Genomic DNA, 19,998 nt, shown 5'->3' on the forward strand with positions numbered 1-19,998 from the left:
TCAGGTCTTGGCGCGTATACAATTATGCATGTTGTCGATAAGAGAAACAATCCTAGGCTGTACATGCTCTTGTTGTGATTTGCTAAAGCATGCCAAATTTGAGAGGCAGAAGGATGCTAATAAACAATACGTCCATACAAGACCCCTCAGAGTATAGTTGATCTGTTGGTGATATAAGTTGGTGATCCGTTGATCGGGTTGCATGACTGAATATGTTTGGTTTGGAGAATGTCTTTTGCAGATGGACGAGGATTGGTCTTTAATTAAAGACGACAACGGCAATTTTCTACCAGGTGATCTAAAGTTAGCCCTTATGAAGTGGACTCAAGCCGCCAACGCGACCAATGTCTGATCCGGGAACTATTGGAACATATTCTATTGATACAAGCCTCACTTTAGGTTTGTAGCACATAGCCATATGGAATATATTAGAACTATTTGCATGTGTTAACCTCTCAAGAATTCTATTCATACCACCATCCCCATCTCAGTCGCTTCTTCCAAACCGCTTGACCCTTTATATATGCTAACTGTTAGAGTCACCCTTTGTTAATAGACAACAGTGCAGGAGGTTTTGAGTGACCGATTTAAGATTTCTTCCCTGTTCAATACAGGTACATCAATAACTTCGAGCAGCAAGATGTTACAACTCTTATAGTTGACGTTGTAGGTTCTTTAAGTCACGACATAAAAAAAGTTCGTCGCTATTTCCATAACACTCCGCCTCTCTTATCCTATAGGACCATCCTGTTATGGATAACTAGATCACCTCAGCACATGATAAGGTCAGGACGATCAGGGGTGATTTCTTTAATTATGAGATAATCGAAACCAAACGACCGGTACATACCGATATCGAAAACGTAAGCCGAAAAACGAAAGGAGATATTAAAAGAATAACAGTTACACATTTGGCTATACCTCACGCGGGCAGGGGAAGATAGATTTGAGACAGGTTGCTGTCGAAATATCAGAAAGTTAAAGTATAGGATAGAAAAGGACAATAAATCTTTATCTTTAATGTAGAATTATCAACTACATTAATTTATCAGCTACCAGTAATGTAACAGGCAGCATCGAGAGCAAGTCAAGGAAAGCATGTATATACTTCAGCTAATGTTTTCCTTCCTACTGAAAATTTCTCTATACTCTTTATATTAATTTCTAACTCCAAGAGCTTTTCTTCCGAAAGCTCTGTGGTGGTAAGCTTCTCCGACCTCAATGTTGTTACAATTGAGAGCCGGCTATGATCACATGCCCAAGGTTATATTCCTGTGGAAGTATCAACACATTACGGTCCTTTGAGAACAAGCACCTAACCACAGGCAACAGATCAAGGGACAAATTCATTACTTCGCAGGGCAGATTGATACGACAATAGAACGTTAAGCAACGCTTGAACTTCCCAGCTTGAGATTTAAGATGGGTGCTTTGCCATTGTCGTTATTTTTGAAACATCAAATTATTTGTTTAGATTAGTATCAAAGGCCGAAGTTGTAATTCCTCTGCATGGTACAATTTTTCTCCTGGGCATGTTCACCAGCGGTTCTACAATTTCGCATACAGAGTGAGTTGGTTCTTTCTCGAAAAGGATAGATTAGAGCTTGCTCCATATGGCCATGGTGTATTTTCGTTACCAGAGATATGAAAGTCCAAGTGCCGGTCGAAATAATATCGCGTTTTTCTTACTGACTTAAGATGTACACTCAGGAATCCTCAACTATATCCAACTCGCAGATTCAACGATAAACACGATCCCGGTGATCAAATGTAACTCGTACTTTAGAAATTTCTGCTGGCTCAGGTTAATCCCGATATGGCAGTTACTTACAAAATCTCGAGTGAAAATACGTCAACCTTTTTCATGAAAACATTTTTGCAGATCAAGTATTATTTTAGATACATCTTGGAGTTGACTTATGGCCATGGACACGAGATCTGCGAATCAAAACTTTTGCAGAATACGCTTATTGCTTTAAGGATGGATGAAAGTGGCTGGCTGACTTTCCTCATCTAGGAGTTCTGTTAGATGATTCGTCCCTAAAGCGTGGCTGGGAATAACGCCAAAAGCGCCTCGCCAATCTTTGACAGCAACCAACCACACGTACACACGACGCCAAGACGCAATGCTCCATTGTACAAACTTCAGTACCTCACCTATCGTTGATGCAAGTTTAATGGTAATTCAGCCTGCTTCCTGTTCAATTGGTATGCAAGCAGGCAAGCAGTCAGAATAACCTTTAGACACCCAAGAGGTTGATTGTCTTGTCAACCACCGTGGCGCTCAGGTTCGGCCGTTTCCGTTAAGTGGATATTATTTTTAGATGGGTGATAATGACTGCGCCTTTCGGGGATAGCGATGGAAAAAAGTCACGATAGAAACATTGAAGGTGAGTTTGTCTTGAAGTAACGTGTGATTTTTCTCGTGAGCGTCATGGGATGTGGGAGGGGGACCGGGTATGCGGAAGAAGCAAAGCAGACCAGACCAGACCAGACCCTGGACGACTCTGTCGGAAACTCCATTGAAGAATGGCAAGAGGTGTTGGAGGTACATAAGCTCAACTAAAGGCATACATTGTCGTGCCCGTTGCCGCTGCTAAACTTGGTGGGGGTCTGTCCATCTGTAAGTACCTTTTTCAGTGATGTAAGTACCCCTGCTCCACGCCTCGTTAGATCGTGAGGCTGAGGTTTAGCTTGCGATTTTCCCCTCCCTTTAAAGCTTTCTGCGTTCTGACTAAGGAACTTGTGCAGTTCAATGTCTCATCGCATTGATTCAACAGTACGCATTATTTGTTCGCATAGAGATACGACCGCCGTAAAGGTTACATGCATGTCTAGATGATAATACTGCAGCGATTACATGTGGTGATATCTTTAAGAGGAAGGTATTGTATTGAGCAGCCTTAGATCAGCAATCCTTCTGCTTAGAGCGGGGGAAGCGGTCAAGTGGCAGCGGTGATAGCCTTATCCGAACGTCGATGACTACTGCAAGCAAACATGTTGGGTCTATGATGCTGCATCAAGGGACTTGAAGATGCATGTTGCGAGCGGGGTACAAACTATCACATCAGCTGAGCTATTGGTATCCTTGGCGAGTAGACAAGCGACAAGGTAGAGTCTCACGATGAATTAAGTGATGAGTTGATCAATTGAGTGATTAGTTGAGACATTTATCGATCGATCAATTAAATGACATCAAGCCAGTTCATCAATTCAAGGGAGAAATAAAGATCACCAAGATCTTCAATTGCGTGAAACAGATGATTGACATTTGCATGTGGGGAAGTAATTGAAGAGACGCAAGCACAAGAGGAGGTGCAACAAAAGAAGAGATGCATCCACTCGAGTCTAGAATGGATACAGCTGTCAGAAAAAAAGAGAAGCAAATCGGCTAAAGCGGAAAGAAAGAAGAAGAAAGAAGCTGGGTACAGCCTCTCTTTTTTTCTGTTCTCGTATGTTTGTTTTAGCGTGACCAGCTCTTGCCGTTTCCGATCTCCCGTTCCCGCTCTACACGAACAGGTCAGTGCTAGACGAAAGATTTACAGGGGACGAGATCAACTAAACACAGTCCCTGTAATCTCATCCCGTGATTTATCCTGACGTCAGCAGGGAATCTTGTCTCCGCTGACAAGTCCCTTCGCGCATACTGAGACAGCACCACCCAAGCTAGCTAACCTCCGCTAAGATCTAGACCTAGACCCTCGGGACGGGAGGGTTCGTATCGTTAGTAAGAGGAGAGTCATCCAACCACCAGAATACACAACTGACCTTTTTAAACTTTATTCCAACAAGCCTTTTCCGTTGAAAGTCGGTTCTGTGCCGTAACCCGTTAATGATTCAGCGCACCTTGTGAAGATCTGTACTGGTTAGAGACGGGAATATGGGGTGGCTAGCGGCTAGGCTAAAGTGCAGGGTGGCTTGCGGACAGGGGGGGTTGCTTAGTCGACCCAGAATACGAGAGACTATCAATCAGACCATCGATAAGGGACCGAGGCTGCGACAGGGGGGAAGGTTGGTGGATGAAGTACAGTACCTAGACAAAGAGGACCAGCCTCCTCCTCGAGTCTGACTATTAAAACGTGCGTGAGAAGCAGTTTTTTTCTGTCTTGATTATTCGATATCTATACTTTTTGTCTACATATCTGCAGTTTGCTCTATATACCTGCACTTTTACTACATATATCACACTTACACAGACCATATTCATCCTGCTGTCCCTTGTTACACAACATCTCACACAATGTTCTCCAAAGCCCTCGCTGCCCTTGCCTTTGCGGCACCTCTCGTCTCAGCCCAGACTTTCACCAGCTGCAATCCTCTAGAAAAGGGTACGTCCCACAACATTTTCAAACAAATCAAACACTAACATTCATCAGCTTGCCCTGCTGATCCTGCCTTTGGAAAGGAGACCGTCCACTGTGACTTCACAAAGGGTGCTTGTCCAGCTTTTGAAGAGGACGCCGGTACATCAATCTCACACAACGCCAACGGTGCCGTCTTTACTATCGGTGGACCTAACCAAGCTCCTACCGTTGCCACGGGGAAGTATATCCTCTTTGGCCGTGTCGATATTGAGGTGCAAGCCTCTTCTGGTGTTGGAATCGTTACTAGTGCTGTTCTACAGTCTGACTGTCTCGATGAGGTATGTTGCATCCTAATTGATTATTGTCGAGCATATACTAACATGTTCAGATTGACTGGGAATGGCTCGGAGGTGACAACGCCCAAGTCCAATCCAACTACTTCAGCAAAGGCGACGTCTCAACCTACGACCGCGGAGCCTTCCACCCTGTCGCCAACCCCATCGGCCAATTCCACGTCTATTCCATCGAATGGACACCTGCAGCTATCAACTGGATCATCGACGACCAAGTCGTGCGCACGCTGACATACGAAGATGCCAAGGGCGGCTCAGGCTACCCTCAGACTCCCATGCAGATCAAGCTCGGCACATGGTGTGCTGGCTCTCCTGATGCTGCTGAGGGCACTGTTGCATGGGCTGGTGGTATGACTGATTTCAGCAAGGCGCCTTTCAAGGCTTACTACAAGAGCATTTCTATCGTGGATTATGCTGGTGGCGATGCACCTACTACTAAGTCTATTCGGGAGTACATCTATGGTGACCACTCTGGTAACCATGGAAGTATCAAGACTGCTTAGATATGATTTTAATGATTGGAATTAATAATGGATTAATGAAGAGGGGGATAAGTCATGAGCGTTTTATATAGTCTATAGATGATACATAATAATGAAGATACATATTATAAGAAGATACCCTGAAACCAAGTGTTTGCTCCATGAACTTCAAAAAGAGGTGAGTGAAGCTGCAGCACAAGTTGAATGAATTTTTCTGCTATCCCATCCACCCTGTACAGATATCCAACGTCGCACGAGATATTCTATTCTGTAATCAAGCAGAATCAGGCAAAAAGAGTCGTTCCGTTCAGCGACCTTCTCGTTGTTCCGGAGTGCCTTAGCGTCTGTGATACTATTACTTCCTTTAAGACATAACAACTACTTAAAAACAGACAAGATTTATAATCAGAGAATTCTCTCAAGATAGAACTGTCTGTTTGGTCCAGATTCAATGATCACCAATATCCCCCGAACGAAATGCCAACTCCATTTGTCCAAGACGAAACATCTCATCCGATGTGCACTGATACTCAGCATAACGACGAAGACTCTCAGGAATAACACCCACATCACTCAGGCTTCGATGCCATTCCCTCTCAACGTAAGGATATACCGAACCCTGACCCAGCCTGCCCTTGACCTCCTGAAAAGATGCCTCCACCCTCTCGACACATGCTCCGACATCCTGTATTGCCGAGCTTATAACCTGAATAGACGACCTCACTTCACGGAGAGATGCTTCCATGTCCTCCTTCTAGTCGGCCAGCTCATCCTCCTCTCCATCCATGGCACCAATTTTCTTGTCATAGATATCAGCAAAGGTCATGAGACCCTCTCTCACTGTGTTGATCACATCTCGACGTTCCGCCTCGGGAAGACCCTTTCGAAGTGGCTTCAAAAGAGCCACATACATCCTCAAAACATCAGATCCAACATCCGTCCATTCCATGTCTTTGAGTCTGTTTGAAATTTCAACCATATATTGGCACTCTTCGACAGTATGATTTAGAAAGCGACTGACTAGCGGGCACCAGTTCCGTTGGTAAAGGGCACACCATCTAGATATTTGGACTTTCAGGTCTTTTGGTAAGACGGAAAGTATGTGGTCGTCCATGACGAGCTTGGCAATCTGGGGTCTGAGGGTTTCTTGGTAGATTTCAGGATGTTGGCAGATTTCGGGATCGTAGAGTTGATGGACAAGATCTCCCATCTCTTCTAGAGCTTGTTTCTGAGTAATTGTTTCTGTCTCGATGGTGGGAGGGGGGTCGAAGCTGTCGATGGACGAGACGGATCTTGTGTCGGAATGACCTTCGGTTTCTATTGGTGAAGACATGATGATATCCGCGCGATGCGCCTGTCATGAGATCAGCTTCAGTCTGTTTGTTTGAGACCCGCCTTCAGGGCATTAGAAGAATTGGTCCTAACAAGTATAAGAGACGGAATATTTTAGTCACTTTATGTCAGGAAAATTCTTCAGTTGCCGACTTACCGTTGATTCTTCTTCACGAGTGTTTTGAGCAGGAGAGAATTCATGTTTGGCATAAGACCACAAGCAAATAATGAATGATAGGCAAAGTGGGGCCTATGGTCTGTGAATCACAAACAACTATAATTTGGCACTCGTTGCCAGTGCCTGTCACTTGAATCCGAAATTTGATTTCTTATTGAAATTATTTCCCTCTAATGAGTACGTTCTCATCCTTCCACAAGAGCCAACATCAAGCAGCGCCCTCTTCGGGTCTCCGATAATCCTTTGCAACTCAACATGGCCAAACAAGAAGCAGAAAATGGGGACGAGATTGTGCGCCAGATCAACGCTGGCCTAGCAGTTCGGGAGATCGATCTCTCTGTTCAGGCCTGCACCAAAATCCCTACCAAGAAACTGGAATCAGGAAAGGCTCTTGCGCTACGCGAGCAAATTGTCACCGAAATCTTTCAGCAAGCTGGTATCACGCAGAGGCAGGCCCCTCAAGTTTGGGAAAGGATGGCCGAAGCAATCATGTTACGAAAGATGCTGAAGATGACGACATTGGAACAACATGAGAGATGGAAAACTGTTCTCTCACACGCTGGACACGCCATTGGTCTCCTGAGAATAACAAACAGACACATTTCGCTGGCGCCAGACGACTTGGGTTTCATTATTGCCGCTTTATTGTTCCGGAGGCTGCGACCGTCAGGCTCACCTCCCACGCAGGTCAAGAACTTCATCGAGCTTTTTGGCACCCGCAACGCCATGCAATGGTTATCTGTTGCTGTAGCGGCCTCCAAGTACCAGCCTAAGCTACGCGGACCATTTATTATTGAGGTTGATGAGGGGACGAAAACTCCTAAATTTCGATATGAACAGACGCTCAGTAAGAGAAATACATCTACCCTTGATAAGGAGGGAAGGTTAACAATTTCCTTAGAAAAACATGCCTCAACTTTAATTGTCACCACCAGGACACCTAAGGTCAACATCTACGAAGACGACATGCTCGAAGCTATTCGCGCGATGGAGCCCCGGTTTCCACACTCTGAGATGCAAACCAAGACGCCAGACCTCACCAACCACAACGAAGAGTCAATCGAGCCAGGCTGTGATGCTACGCAAGCCGAGCTCCCAGCTCCTGCACCGGGGCCGGCGGTTGATCGTCGCGAGACACAAGCACACCCGGAGTTCTTTGAACGCTACAAGCTTTTGTGGAAGGGCAGTCTCCGAGAGCATGGATCCATTTCGGGTAGCCTGCGAGAATTGGTCTATCAGGACTGCACCTACGAACAAATCTTCTATCTGGAGGAGACTGAAAAGGACTTTCTAGCGGATCGCATGGGGTAACTTCAATCGAATGGACGCCAAAAGCCTAAGGGATGCGAATAATTTGGTAGTTTGATGGTAGCTTAGACTAGCATATTGACAACTTTACTTTCGTGGCGTAAGCCTTATGAGATTAATTTTCTGCTATGCAACTTGTTATTTCTGGAGAGCGAAACATGAGACTGCGTCAAGGATATTTTTGAAAGGGCCTCTATTTGTATAGATTATGCACGTGTACTAGTACTGACAACATCGCGAACCGTGACCCGACATGAATTCTTCCACAGCCTAAGGATGACGGGTACGACAACTGCTGCAGCGGAGCATAAACTCAGGCTCTGAATCGGTTACCACAGCTGCATTCTCAATATAACAGTTGAACTTCTCATCACAGTGTCGACACTTGGGCGTCATGCCCAACTTGGCATGACAGGTTATGATAGCCATTTTGTTTGTTGCAATAAGGTCCTGTGCCGTCTTGTAGGATCCCTGGACATCTTTGAGTTCATTCTTTAGTAGAGCCATTCGCAGGCCGCAGGCAACAATGATCTTCGAATAAAGCGCAGGATCGAGCTTGAAAGGCGTGTCATCTTGACTGAATAGATCCGAGATGTCGTATGTCTCCGCTGCGACTTCAGCGATGATAGCATACAAGTTTGCATGAGCGCCCGATGAAACTTCCTGCAAGAGACGAGGGAGGATAGCGTTGTTGCCGAGCAGGATTTTCTTCACCTTGGACTCGGCGAGATCTCGCAGTCCTGGGATATTGTAATAGTCGGCGATAGCGTTGACTTCGAGGTGGAAAAGTAGGGCCTGAATAGCGTCTGCTTTTGTCTTCTCTTCGCGAGCTCTTTGCACTCCAAGAACACGCTCGTGAAAGTTTGCACTATCGATCTGGTCGTCACTCTCGTTACCCTCGTTGTCGTTGTCAGCGTCGGCGTCGGCGTCGGCGTCGGTAACGACAGTATCCTCATCATGGGCGCTTTCAGTAGGAAGTTGCTCATCGTAGTCCCCCGTGTAAAAAAAGGAGACCAGACGCTTCACGGTAGCGATGTCAAAGTCTTTGACGGTAATCACTTTGGTAGTCGCTTCCTGAGTAATGAGCATTCTTAGTGATACATCTTGAGTGATGCTGTAGTTATTGACATACCTCGAAGCCTCCGCAAAGTGCAGCATTCAAAACACGCGACTGCGGGCAAACAACAGCTTGATGCAGTCGAAACTCCTGGCCCTCACAGATCATAGTGAAGTCGCTGAACTGGCCCGAGGCCAGTATGGATGACAAGAACTCGTGGGGTGCCATGATGGTGAAGAGTTGGGAATGAGAGAAAGGATTGGCAGGTGGGAGGTTGAGCAGCGTGGGAGATGCTGAAGAGAAAGAGATGATGCGGGTCCAGAGAAGAAATGTAAGGAGAAGAAGGATCAATTTTGGTACCTCACTGGCAGTGCCAGATAGGAGCAGTGAATCGGGAACGTTAGGCTGTTAATACTCAGCAGGCAGGCAGCGTGGCAGTGACTTGCACTAGCTCCGCATACGTAACAATCAGATTTCTCAAGTTTTGCTAACAAACATCTAGAATAGTAAAAATCACTCCCAGCAGCTTTAGTGAATGAACTTTCACTTCTGCAAAACATCGCAAAAACGGAGGAGTTTGGATTGGATTAATCAACGTTTGTATACTATCATGAGAGATTGTTGACTAGTTGTGGCCGCGTGTTAGGCAATAAGAAGATCAATGGTCATATACATCAAATGGTGTATACAAATCGATACTAGCAATGAACGGTTGGATGACGGCCATGACACTGGCTAGTTGCTGTAAGGTCTAACAGTGTCCATGCCACACACGTTTGACCCTCCTCGCAAACCTCTACTTCCTTATCGCTTACCCGGCGCTCTCGGGAAAGCCGGATATTTCTTATTGAAACAATCTTGGGCGAGGATTACGCTTGGCGTGGCTCTGAGAGATGGTTCAAGCTTTAGCATAGCTGCAATGACCTCAGCTAGCCTCGCAATTTCTTCCGTCGTGAACTCTGCCTGTTTATCATTGTCAAAATAAGTTTCTTTCAGCCATTTTGGAAGCGTCGAGTCCTCATTGTTTTCAAGCGCATCTTGTTGCATTGTATGCCATTTGGCCTGCCACCTCATCGGTAGCCCGTCAGAGGTGAGCTCAATCATTTGCTCAACGAGAACAGAGGGAGTCAATATAGCGACGTCGAAAGGAGGGTGCCCAGTTATGAGTTCGAAAATCTATGCCCTTTAGGTTAACTATTCGGTCTGAAGATTCAACAGGTGTTTACCAGACAGCCAGCAGTCCATACGTCCACTCGACGATCCAGCCGGTCCCCAAACACGACCTCTGGCGCCCGTACAGACAATGGGGTATTCAGTGTGCTTGGTGTATCACTGCTAAAGAAGGCTTCTCCGAAATCGATGATCTTGACCGATGGATTAGGCAGCATGATATCTTGTTTGCGGAAGAAAGCAGGTCGAATAATCTGAGTTGGTACATTGCGCGACAAAGGCCCACCATCTAATCTGGTTACTACGCCTGTCTTGGGTTCCCCTAGCCTGGAAATGAAGTCTTGTTCGTTTAAAGAATCAATATCAGACACAACTAGAGCAAGGTTTCGAGTGTGCAAATCTACAAGCAGGGTCAGTAATATCGAAATGTCTAAGGCGTACAAGCCTTACCCCCATGTCCAATATCGTTAACTGCGAGGAAATCAAGCCCTTGCAGTGCCTGCTTGGCGAACACTTTGGCAAACTTGGAAGGAAGTCTGTCGTCTTTGCAGTGTAATTCAACAAATTCCGCAACATTGGGTCCTACAAATTCCAGTACCAGACAATCGTGGGAACCATTGGGACCGATATGGGTGAAATGGTCCAACAGTTGGTTTACATGAGACGACCCGGGATGATATTTGGGTAGAGCAGACAGTGCTTGTAAGATCTTGAGCTCGCCGCTCTCTCCAAAGTCGGATACTGTGATCTTTACTGCAACATAGCAGTCGTCCCTTGCAGAGAATTAGAAAACAGTGTTCCCTTTTCTGTTACAGGTAAAATAGACATACTTCTGGTCCTTTACGGCCCAAGTAGTAGAATAGCTACCCTACCCTAGCATTTGCAGGATTCTATACCTCCCATTTTTCAGGGCATCGCCCAATTCAAGAGGATGGTAGCCGCCTGGTCGATACCGGTGTAGCGGTTCGGCATCAACATTACAGTTTTATGTTTGTGCTGGCCTCTGCGAGTAATAATGACGAGTTGAATTGAGTCGCTGTAGGGAGAGAGAAACAAGTGAGTAGATGTTAGTTGAAATGAGAGGCGTTCTCGGAGAAATTGGGTGTGTCATGGTTGCCGCAAGTGGTGACGATTGAGCTTGCCTGTCCGTGCTTTGGGCCTGTCGGTTACTACGTAGGCGTCTCCTGTTCACTAAAGGGCCCCGCCTGCAACCCCCAAGTATCAAGCATTCGATTTGATCGCAAATCTATTTATCATCTTTCAATACATGATCTCGGTTATATAGTTACCAGCTCCCGATATCCCTTAACATAATTTGCTCACTTCATGGCATCTCTTTATCACCTATCTACAGTCATCACGCTCAGGCAAGATTCAGCATTCGAATATTAGGAAATAAATGAAACGTCCAATTCATAACACGTATACTATCTCTCAATCTGTCCCCGTTTTATTCATCCAGCCATCTACTCCGTCTTTCTGGGTCTGGCTGTTGATGTAGTCGTGGTTGGCTTCTGTTTAGTCTTCTTGGTTGATGTAACTCTTTTGATGGCAGAGCTCGTAGTTTTGGCCTTGGAAGTCGACTTGGACTTCTTCGATGTTGTGGTCACCTTGGCTAATGTCGTCTTGGTGGGACTTGGTGTAGGCTTCTTGGCCTGAACCTTGGCTTCCAGAGCTTTGGTCGTTGTTTTGGCAGATGAGCTGGTTTTGGAAACCGTTGCAAGCTTATAGACGCTGAGCTTCTTGGTTGCGCCACACTTCTGAGACTTGTCGCCTTTGCAAGAAATGCCACATTGCGAGTTGGGAGCTTCGACACTGCCGTTGGACGGACCCTTCTTGCTACAGTAGCAGTCTTGGCCGTTCTGGACTCCGAGGTAGGGAAGGCCTTTACCTGAGCAGAATTCTGCACAGGTCTCGACAGTCATCTTCTTGTCAGTCGTCTTGGCATCACCAAGAGCTCGGCCGTCGATGCCTTCTGTGTAGCAGCCCAGATACTTGGGCAGACTGTTCAGCGCCACTGTACTGACGGTCGGAGTGTAGCGAGTGTTGTTCCAAATGGATATGCGATTGCCGGCGCCGCACTTCTGTGTCGAATCGCCAGCGCAGGGCGTTTTGCACTCTCCATCGGGAGCAACAGTCGCCTGGGTCTTTGGTGTGTAGCCGCAATAGCATTCTCGTCCGTACTCCATGCCAAAGAGTGGATAGTTGAGCTTCTCACAAAACGCGAAGCATGTATCGAGTGAAACGGAAGATCCTGTGAACGAAGCACCTGGAAGCGTGCGGCCACCTGATCCTCCGTCTGTATAGCATCCCACGTAGCGAGCAGCACCATCTAGTGCAATAATTGGTCCCTTGGGCTCGTCGGATTGCTTGAGCTTCCAGACACTCAACCTCTGGCCTGCGCCGCAGTAGCTGAAAACATCGCCCTTGCACTGCATCGAGCATTGAGAGATATCGCTCGTGTTAGAGCCACCATTGGTGAACTCATTGCCACAGTAACATTCTTGTGCCCATTCGGTGCCAGCGTATTTATAACCACCTTCTTGACAGAATGCGACACACTTCTCGTTCGTCATTCCTACAGCGTCGGCAGTGCGATCCGATGAGAGCGCCCGCCCACCGTTCCCTTCCGCCCAGCAGCCATGGTAAGTAGCGATTCCTTTGGCAATCGTGGTCTGTCCAACAACAAGCTCCACTGGCGGCGTGTAAGAGGTGTCGTTCCATACGGTGAGAAGATCAGGTCCTCCACAGTATTGTGTCATGTTTCCAGCGCATAACATCTTCCTTGTAGAGGCGCAGGTAGAGGCCTTCATGTATGATGCACCCGAGGTAAGCGCACTAGCACAGTAGCACTCCCGACCCCATTCCATACCGGCAAGAGGGTAGCCCTGAGCTTTGCATGTTGATGTACAATACTCAATAGTCATATTGCGAGAGTTGGTGGAATATTTGTTCAGTGTTCGCTTGGTACCTTCGGGTGCGCAGCCAACATAGGACCATTTACCAAGCATGTCGCCTGGAACAGGGTCAAACATTGTTCCAAGTCCAGCGTCTCCCAGATCGTTGATGGCCGGGCTCTGGTCGCAGACCGGTGGTGTCGCTCTTTCTGGGCCGCTGAAAGGCTTATTGCAGCCTGGTAGGGCGTTAAGCATTCCCCGAATGGGTTCTTTAACAAGAGGCGGCATCTCGGGGCAATTGTCGCTGAAGTAGGGAGTTTGTGAAGCCGCAAGAACGGGACATTTCTCGATGACACCATTGAGACTGCCATTATTGAGGCAGTTCTTAATAGCACTCTTAAGCACAGTCTGGTTCCATCCATTCAGAAAGTCGCCGTGAAATGCGTAACCTGTAGTGTCGCCATTGGCGAAAACGAATCTTCCTCCTTTGCTCTTGTCGATGTTGTTGACTCCATATATGACCTCAAAGAAAAGTTGAGGGAGCTTGCGAGGGTGGCTCGGTGGACAAACGCCATTGTCGATCTGGGACATGTAGGTAACATGGCTCTGATCGCGTTGGTAGTCTCGGCCATCCCAGCACGACTGGAAGTGGATTTGAGCTCTCATACCGTTGTTGCAGTCCGTTCTCCACATGTAGTTGCGCTCCTTCAAAGGCCCCGAGCTATCTAGGCATGCAAAGGTAACTCTGTCTGCCACTGGTCGACCTTTGTTCTTAGAGTTACTGTATGTCATTGTCTTGGAGTCGTAAGATCGAGCAAAGTTGTCTCCAGACAACATCTTGAATCCTGGGGGGAATGGCTCGGTCTTGGATCTGTTTTCGCCACGTCCAAGGTAGTAGATAACGGTACCGCCATTTGGAACCATCTGAAAGCTGCCATTGGCATGTTGGTAGAACAACTGCGGTGTCCAGTAAGCCGATTTATCATCCTGTATCTCACATGAAGTACATCTCGCAGCTTGAAGGCTTTCGAAGGTAGAGTCAACATTGATGGTACTAGCACCAGAGAGCTTATGAACGTGTGCTGAAAAGGTTCCAGGCGCAATAATTGGGTCAATTCTTCCGGTTTGGATGATGCCGCATGACATTCTCCAGAATGCTTCAGTCCAGGCAACTAGCACCAGGAAGCAGAGGAGCGTCTTCGTGTAATATGCCATCTTGAGAGATATTGTAAGGCAAACAAGTGTTGATGATTGTGATGATTTGATGATTTACAAGCCTTGTTTACCGGCCGTCCAGCCGTTTATAAACTGAGTTCAAACGGGGAGGAAGACATGATTTTAGCAATCTGGGACATCGAGTCTCAAATACAGTTCTCGGCTCGTCGTACTGATCCATCTGGTAACCAATATTTCGCTTATACAAACAAGAAGCTATCGGGTCGACCCATCGTTGGTGCTGATAAGTCTGGATCTAGAGAAAGTTAATACCACATGGGATACTAACCTATACCGTCTGTGGTGTAGTACAGGCGCGCGTGGCTTCGGGGCCTATCTTTTGTGTCAAAATCACATTCCACGGTCTGGACTGGGAGGACAGACTAGGCTCAATTCATGCTGTCTTGAGAGGTTCAAAGAACCTTAATCGCAAGGTCTCGGCGCTACTGGCGCAGGAACCCGTTCTGGCAGAGCAGGTTTGTCAGAAGCGCACAGAGTTATCCGAACAGCCCTTAAGCGGTTATTGGCAGTTGGACTCGGCGACACTTTATCGCAAACAAGTTTTGACCAGTTTTTGCATACCAGCCAAGTTTTGAGTTCCATAGATTGGTTCATTCATGACTGATAAAGAGCCAGGTTCTGCCGCGAGTACTGTCAGCAGATTTCGTCGTCATTGAGGCCTTGCAAATGTGACGAGAATACGTCGGCGACATTTGAGATGACGATCTCCTCTTCCATCTTGGAATATGGATAGTAGGCATGTGACGATTGGGTGAGATATGTTGCTCGATGTCGGGGAGTACAGAGACGCATTCAAACTGCAGATGTTTGCAGGTACAACATGATGCCAGACAGATTGCTCTAGACTGGTCTCGGCGATGTCCTCGAAATGGTACACAGATCATTCACGGGGCCTACCTGATAGACAAGCCAGCAAGAGGAACGTCAAGTTGAAGCGATGGCGCTATACTAATTGAGGATTAGTGTTAAAGATCAGTAGATGGATTAATTATATCCAGGTCTCGATTGTGGCATGTCATTTATTGATGGATACTCACGGAGCAATGTGTTGATCACTGTGGAGAAAGCGTGATGATACTGACAGGTCATGCTGTTGTGTATAAAGAAGCTCTTGCAAATCCTGACTGGTTGGGTTGATCATTTATGTCTTCTTCTGGGCGATTGGTAAGAAATCCCCCGCCTGATATGAAGGATATAAGTGTTGAATATTGGATTCTTCCTTCCTCTTTGTGTTGAGCTTTGATGGTTGCAGCCAATCCCTTCTTAGGTGCATGCTGCACCCAGTTTCATGAGCAAGTTCTGCTGTTCGAATCCCTGTAGTGCCGTATGGGTCTTGTTTTTTCTCTCCCGCAAATACGACGCACCGCAGTCAAGTGCTTCCGGAATGATTAATCGAGCTTTGAAGCAACACTATTCAGACCTTCAAATATACTCAGATGCGATAGATCTGCTGTCATATCTTGGCGAAATTATCTGAAGTGCGCCTGCACGTTTTGATTAAAGGGCCTCAAAATCCCATTGTCAGACGAATGAATCGCCCCTGGTGCTTAGTTCCCATGTCCAATCTTTTCGCGCTATACTACCAGGGCTGTCGTCGAGGAAGGGATGACAATACCAGCCGATGTATGGACATTGGGCAATATCTGCAAAGTCCTTCACCAGCGTGCAAAAAGTTCTTGTCTCTGGGCTCGAAGACTTCTAAGAATTTGCACATTGTCGACACACATCATGGTCAGACACGAGAAAGGATGGATCTAATCGGACGGGATGACGATAGATTGATGTACCTGGGTACTTCCTTGTTGGTGAGTTGTCGCCGACGCTCCGTGTACCCCTGCCCATGTTGTAGACTTGCCAAAGTCGGACCTCCAATGTCCAGCTGCAGCTCCAAAATAATTACCCCAAACCGACACTTCCTCCATACAACCAACAGGTGTTGTCGCCTCGCCTCATCTTGTCCACCTCCACGAATACCCTTCTTTGCGTTTGCTTCTGCGTCGTATATTTATTTCTCGTGTCATTCACTATCCTGCGCCCTTAAACCCTGCTTGCTTTATCGTCGTCCATTACCTCGCGAACCGTCGCTCAATTGTCCGCCTCGAGTCTGACCACCAAATGACCCAGCAGTCGACGAAACGAAACGAAACATACATTACAGCAGCATTGAACGCGACCGACTCGATAATACTATATACTTGATGACGACCTGTTAGACTTCGACCTTGAGACTTTGTCGCGAGTCCAACCTTACTATATCTTTAATACATTGTTGGGTCAATTCTGCATGTGTTGCCGCATTTCTAAAAGTAGAACGACACCGTCACCCAACGCATTCCCACCGCCTCCTGTTGCCCGACGCAACTCGATTGTCGCTTCGTCACCAACAACACGACCAAATAATCCGTCTCCCTCCTCGCGGCACGGCTTGGCGGTATCCAGCGCGGAGGGATGCAGGCCTTAAAAGGACAAGCCGAGCTTGTGCGCAAGGCGAAGGTGCGTTACTGTCTAGTCCGCATTTGATGCAGCTTTAAAACTGCTGGGGAGACATAGCTCTGACAAACAACAGCTTGCCCGCTCATATCAGGAGCTTCTCGAGTACGGCCCGCGCCCCTGGTTACAATCGACTCGGCTAACATAATCCCCAGCGAATTTGCGAGCCACGAACTGAAGTCCGTCGGTAACTACGCTCTTGGACGTTTGATCGGAAAGGGGTCCTTCGGCAAGGTCTATCTTGCCTCTCACAAACTCACCAATGGCTCCAAGGTTCGCATCAGTTCCAACACGATCGCAACATTGGGCCAGTCGCTAAGTTCAAGCAGGTAGTACTAAAGTCAGCCAACAAGGGCGATTCCAACCTTGCGCGCGAGATTCACCACCACCGACAGTTCATTCATCCACACATTGCGAGGTTATACGAGGTCATTGTGACAGAGAACATGGTCTGGATGGTGCTCGAGTATTGTTCTGGTAGCCATGCCCAAATGTAATCTGCTATATCCCGAACTAACACTCCCAGGCGACGAACTCTACAACCATCTCCTCGAGCACGGTCCCCTTCCCGTCGAGAAAGTTCAAAAGATCTTCACTCAGCTTGTCGGCGCTGTCAGCTACGTCCATAACCAATCATGCGTCCATCGCGATCTGAAATTGGAAAACATCCTTTTCGACAAGCACGAAAACGTCAAACTTGTCGACTTTGGCTTTACGAGAGAATATGAGGGCCGGACAAACCATCTGCAGACTTTCTGCGGGACCATCTGCTACTCGGCGCCAGAAATGCTGAAGGGTGAAAAGTACGCCGGTGAAAAGGTTGATGTTTGGAGTTTAGGTATCATTCTCTACGCACTGTTATGCGGCGAACTTCCATTCGACGATGACGATGACAACGTGACTCGGACCAAGATTTTGAGCGAAGATCCCAAATTCCCCGAACATATGCCTCCCAATGCGATTCCACTGATCAAAGCATTGTTGTCGAAAAGACCGCTTTTACGCCCGGGTCTGCCCGAGATTCTTTCCAACTCATTTCTGGCTGAGCATGCCCCCACGCAACGGGCTATTCTAGATGTCCAGCAACCGCCCCCATTCTCCACGCCTTTGGAGAAGGATTGCTTACAGCGAATGCGAAGTGCTGGAGTCAATATAGATGGAGTCATAGAAAGTGTACTCGCGCAGAAATGCGATGCGCTGGCTGGGTGGTGGGCTTTGTTGCTGGAGAAGGAACGACGAAAAATGCAGCGCAGAGAGAAGAAACGAAGGGAGAGGGAGCTTGACAGTCGCAGTATACGACGATTATCCGCCGCTTCAAGCCGCTTGGAAAGAATGGCTCCAACATTACACGAAGTCGATGAGATTCATGGTTATGGACGGCAATTAAGGCTGGAAAAGTCGAATTCTCGAAACAGGGGAAGGAGTGAGCGTAGGAGTGCTCACTATGTTGACTACATCGTGTCTGATCTTCCGCAGCTTCCGGAAATTAGGGACTCGGGAGGATTAAATATGGACAGCGATCACCCTCCTCCGCCCGTCGACAAGGATTCAATACGGTCTATCTCAACGTCTCGTCAGCGCAGGCCCATACCACCCCCTAAGGAGGGAATGATACGCAGTGCTCGATCTCGAGGTTCTACACTGCATCTGGTCACCACCTCGGATGCCCTTGGTTCTAACACAAGCGATGAAAACAGTCAACAACAGAATGGGAACGAGAGACCAAGAAGAAGACCTAGCCAGCCACTCATATCTCACTGGAAGAATATGACACATTGGCTTGTCGAGAGCGCAACGAGAAGAAGACGTGGCCATGCCAGGCGAACGAGTCAGAGCACCCCAGACCTCCATAAGAAGGAGGGAAGTACTGTCAGCAGTAAAGATGGAAGCTCACGACCACAGACTAGCAAATATCCTACCGCGACTTCTCCTGGAACTCAGCCGACAGCCTCGTTACCTAAGGGAGTAGTGGCTAACGGCCAAAGGACAGCTGGAGCCAGCTCCCAGAGAACGGCATCAGGAAGTCTGGCATCACCAACGATTCCACCTCCTCGTCTCGCTACATCATACAAGCGACAATCATTGTCTCCTTCGCCTCTTACGCCACGTTCGACTGTTAGGCGGTCATCGGCTGGACTGAGAGGTCGAAAGTCTACGTCCTCATCTGTGTCATCAGTACGATCAATTCACCACCATCACCACACCCACTCCAAAGCGTCTTCAACAAGCTCAGCTGCCTCATTCTCCACATCCATGTCGAAAACGCCTCTCCAACGAGGTCATTCACCTCACCATTCAGTCAAGGTCCTTCCAGCAACCCCCACCTCAGTTTCATTCCCATCAAACATCCGTCTAGTTCGAGCCACCCCACCGACCCTCAATATGTTTACCGAAGGAATGCCATCTGATGGCCCACCACAAGCTCCAGGATCGCCCAATCCTTTTGCATCAGGCATCATGTTTGCAAAACGAAAGCGGAACTTATTCAAGGGTCCAACTCTTAACAACTTTGGTGGACCTTCACAAGGCCAGCGCAACAGTGGGTCTGGGTCACATTCCCGCAGCGCTAGTGCCTCTGGTCTGGGACGTCGATCTGGAGAAATCACTATTCAAGAGGAGGATGAAGGTTCGGAGATGGACGATGACATTGAAGAAGTTGATGTTTTCAGCCCAGTCATAGGCGGCCCGGGCGAAAAGATCGAGGAGCAGATATTTGAAGAAAACGAGCCTCATCCAGAGTTGGAACCTGCGCCCACCATTATCGCAAGACAGTCAGAAAGCCAGGCTTCAACGATTACTGCCGAGAAGGCTCCTGCAAGCTCATAGTAGATGAGCGTCACCTCCGATAAAAGATGACTTGACGATGGATACTAGTATAATTATATAGACGGAAGCGAAGTTTTTTCTCGTGGGATTGTAAAAGCTTGTCGGCGTACTGTTTGTCTTCTTCCTGTTTGTGCAAGTGTCAAGCTTTGCAGTCATCATTCGAGCAATAGAGTCGCAGCATTTTATGGATATCTGTTTTTGGTTTACGAGTTTGGACCTCGACCTTTATGTATATTGACATGAGACAGACGTGGTAGCAGCCTCGGCTGGCATGAAACGACCAAGCTGGCAGCCCATCTATTTGGCACGCGTGGTCAATCTCGACGCGTCATTCCAACATGCCTGTGCATCCAAAACAAAGACGC

At 47.5% G+C, this 19,998-nt stretch overlaps 6 protein-coding genes across 6 annotated transcripts; 3 read left to right on the forward strand and 3 right to left on the reverse strand.

The window, feature by feature from the left end:
• Positions 1–4,088: 4,088 nt before the first annotated feature.
• On the forward strand, positions 4,089–5,273 carry B0J16DRAFT_340008 (concanavalin A-like lectin/glucanase domain-containing protein). The gene is made up of 3 exons (XM_046127620.1): positions 4,089–4,328; positions 4,377–4,642; positions 4,693–5,273. The coding sequence occupies exons 1-3, from the start codon at positions 4,241–4,243 to the stop codon at positions 5,158–5,160; spliced, it is 822 nt and encodes a 273-aa protein (XP_045985569.1). The 5' UTR covers positions 4,089–4,240; the 3' UTR covers positions 5,161–5,273.
• A 528-nt stretch (positions 5,274–5,801) lies between these two features.
• Positions 5,802–6,591, reverse strand: B0J16DRAFT_118813 (uncharacterized protein). The gene has a single exon (XM_046121579.1). It carries the CDS (start codon positions 6,470–6,472, stop codon positions 5,894–5,896), a length of 579 nt encoding a protein of 192 aa, XP_045985570.1. The 5' UTR covers positions 6,473–6,591; the 3' UTR covers positions 5,802–5,893.
• A 313-nt stretch (positions 6,592–6,904) lies between these two features.
• On the forward strand, positions 6,905–7,866 carry B0J16DRAFT_319283 (uncharacterized protein; the record flags this gene model as incomplete). The annotated part of the gene is made up of 2 exons (XM_046125508.1): positions 6,905–7,768; positions 7,837–7,866. 2 exons carry the CDS (start codon positions 6,905–6,907, stop codon positions 7,864–7,866), a joined length of 894 nt encoding a protein of 297 aa, XP_045985571.1.
• A 361-nt stretch (positions 7,867–8,227) lies between these two features.
• B0J16DRAFT_397624 (uncharacterized protein) lies at positions 8,228–9,242 on the reverse strand (the record flags this gene model as incomplete). The annotated part of the gene is made up of 2 exons (XM_046132330.1): positions 8,228–9,031; positions 9,090–9,242. The coding sequence occupies 2 exons, from the start codon at positions 9,240–9,242 to the stop codon at positions 8,228–8,230; spliced, it is 957 nt and encodes a 318-aa protein (XP_045985572.1).
• Positions 9,243–9,818: 576 nt separating this feature from the next.
• On the reverse strand, positions 9,819–14,296 carry B0J16DRAFT_383525 (uncharacterized protein; the record flags this gene model as incomplete). Its single annotated transcript, XM_046131345.1, has 4 exons — positions 9,819–10,190; positions 10,241–10,584; positions 10,635–10,957; positions 11,655–14,296. The coding sequence occupies 4 exons, from the start codon at positions 14,294–14,296 to the stop codon at positions 9,819–9,821; spliced, it is 3,681 nt and encodes a 1,226-aa protein (XP_045985573.1).
• A 2,469-nt stretch (positions 14,297–16,765) lies between these two features.
• On the forward strand, positions 16,766–19,633 carry B0J16DRAFT_383526 (uncharacterized protein; the record flags this gene model as incomplete). The annotated part of the gene is made up of 5 exons (XM_046131346.1): positions 16,766–16,810; positions 16,884–16,912; positions 16,963–17,080; positions 17,137–17,284; positions 17,334–19,633. The coding sequence occupies 5 exons, from the start codon at positions 16,766–16,768 to the stop codon at positions 19,631–19,633; spliced, it is 2,640 nt and encodes an 879-aa protein (XP_045985574.1).
• Between the last annotated feature and the right edge of the window lie 365 nt (positions 19,634–19,998).

This window comes from Fusarium flagelliforme, assembly GCF_020744385.1.
Source record: "Fusarium flagelliforme strain FIESC 12 MPI-CAGE-AA-0113 chromosome Unknown B0J16scaffold_3, whole genome shotgun sequence".
NCBI lineage: Eukaryota > Fungi > Ascomycota > Sordariomycetes > Hypocreales > Nectriaceae > Fusarium > Fusarium flagelliforme.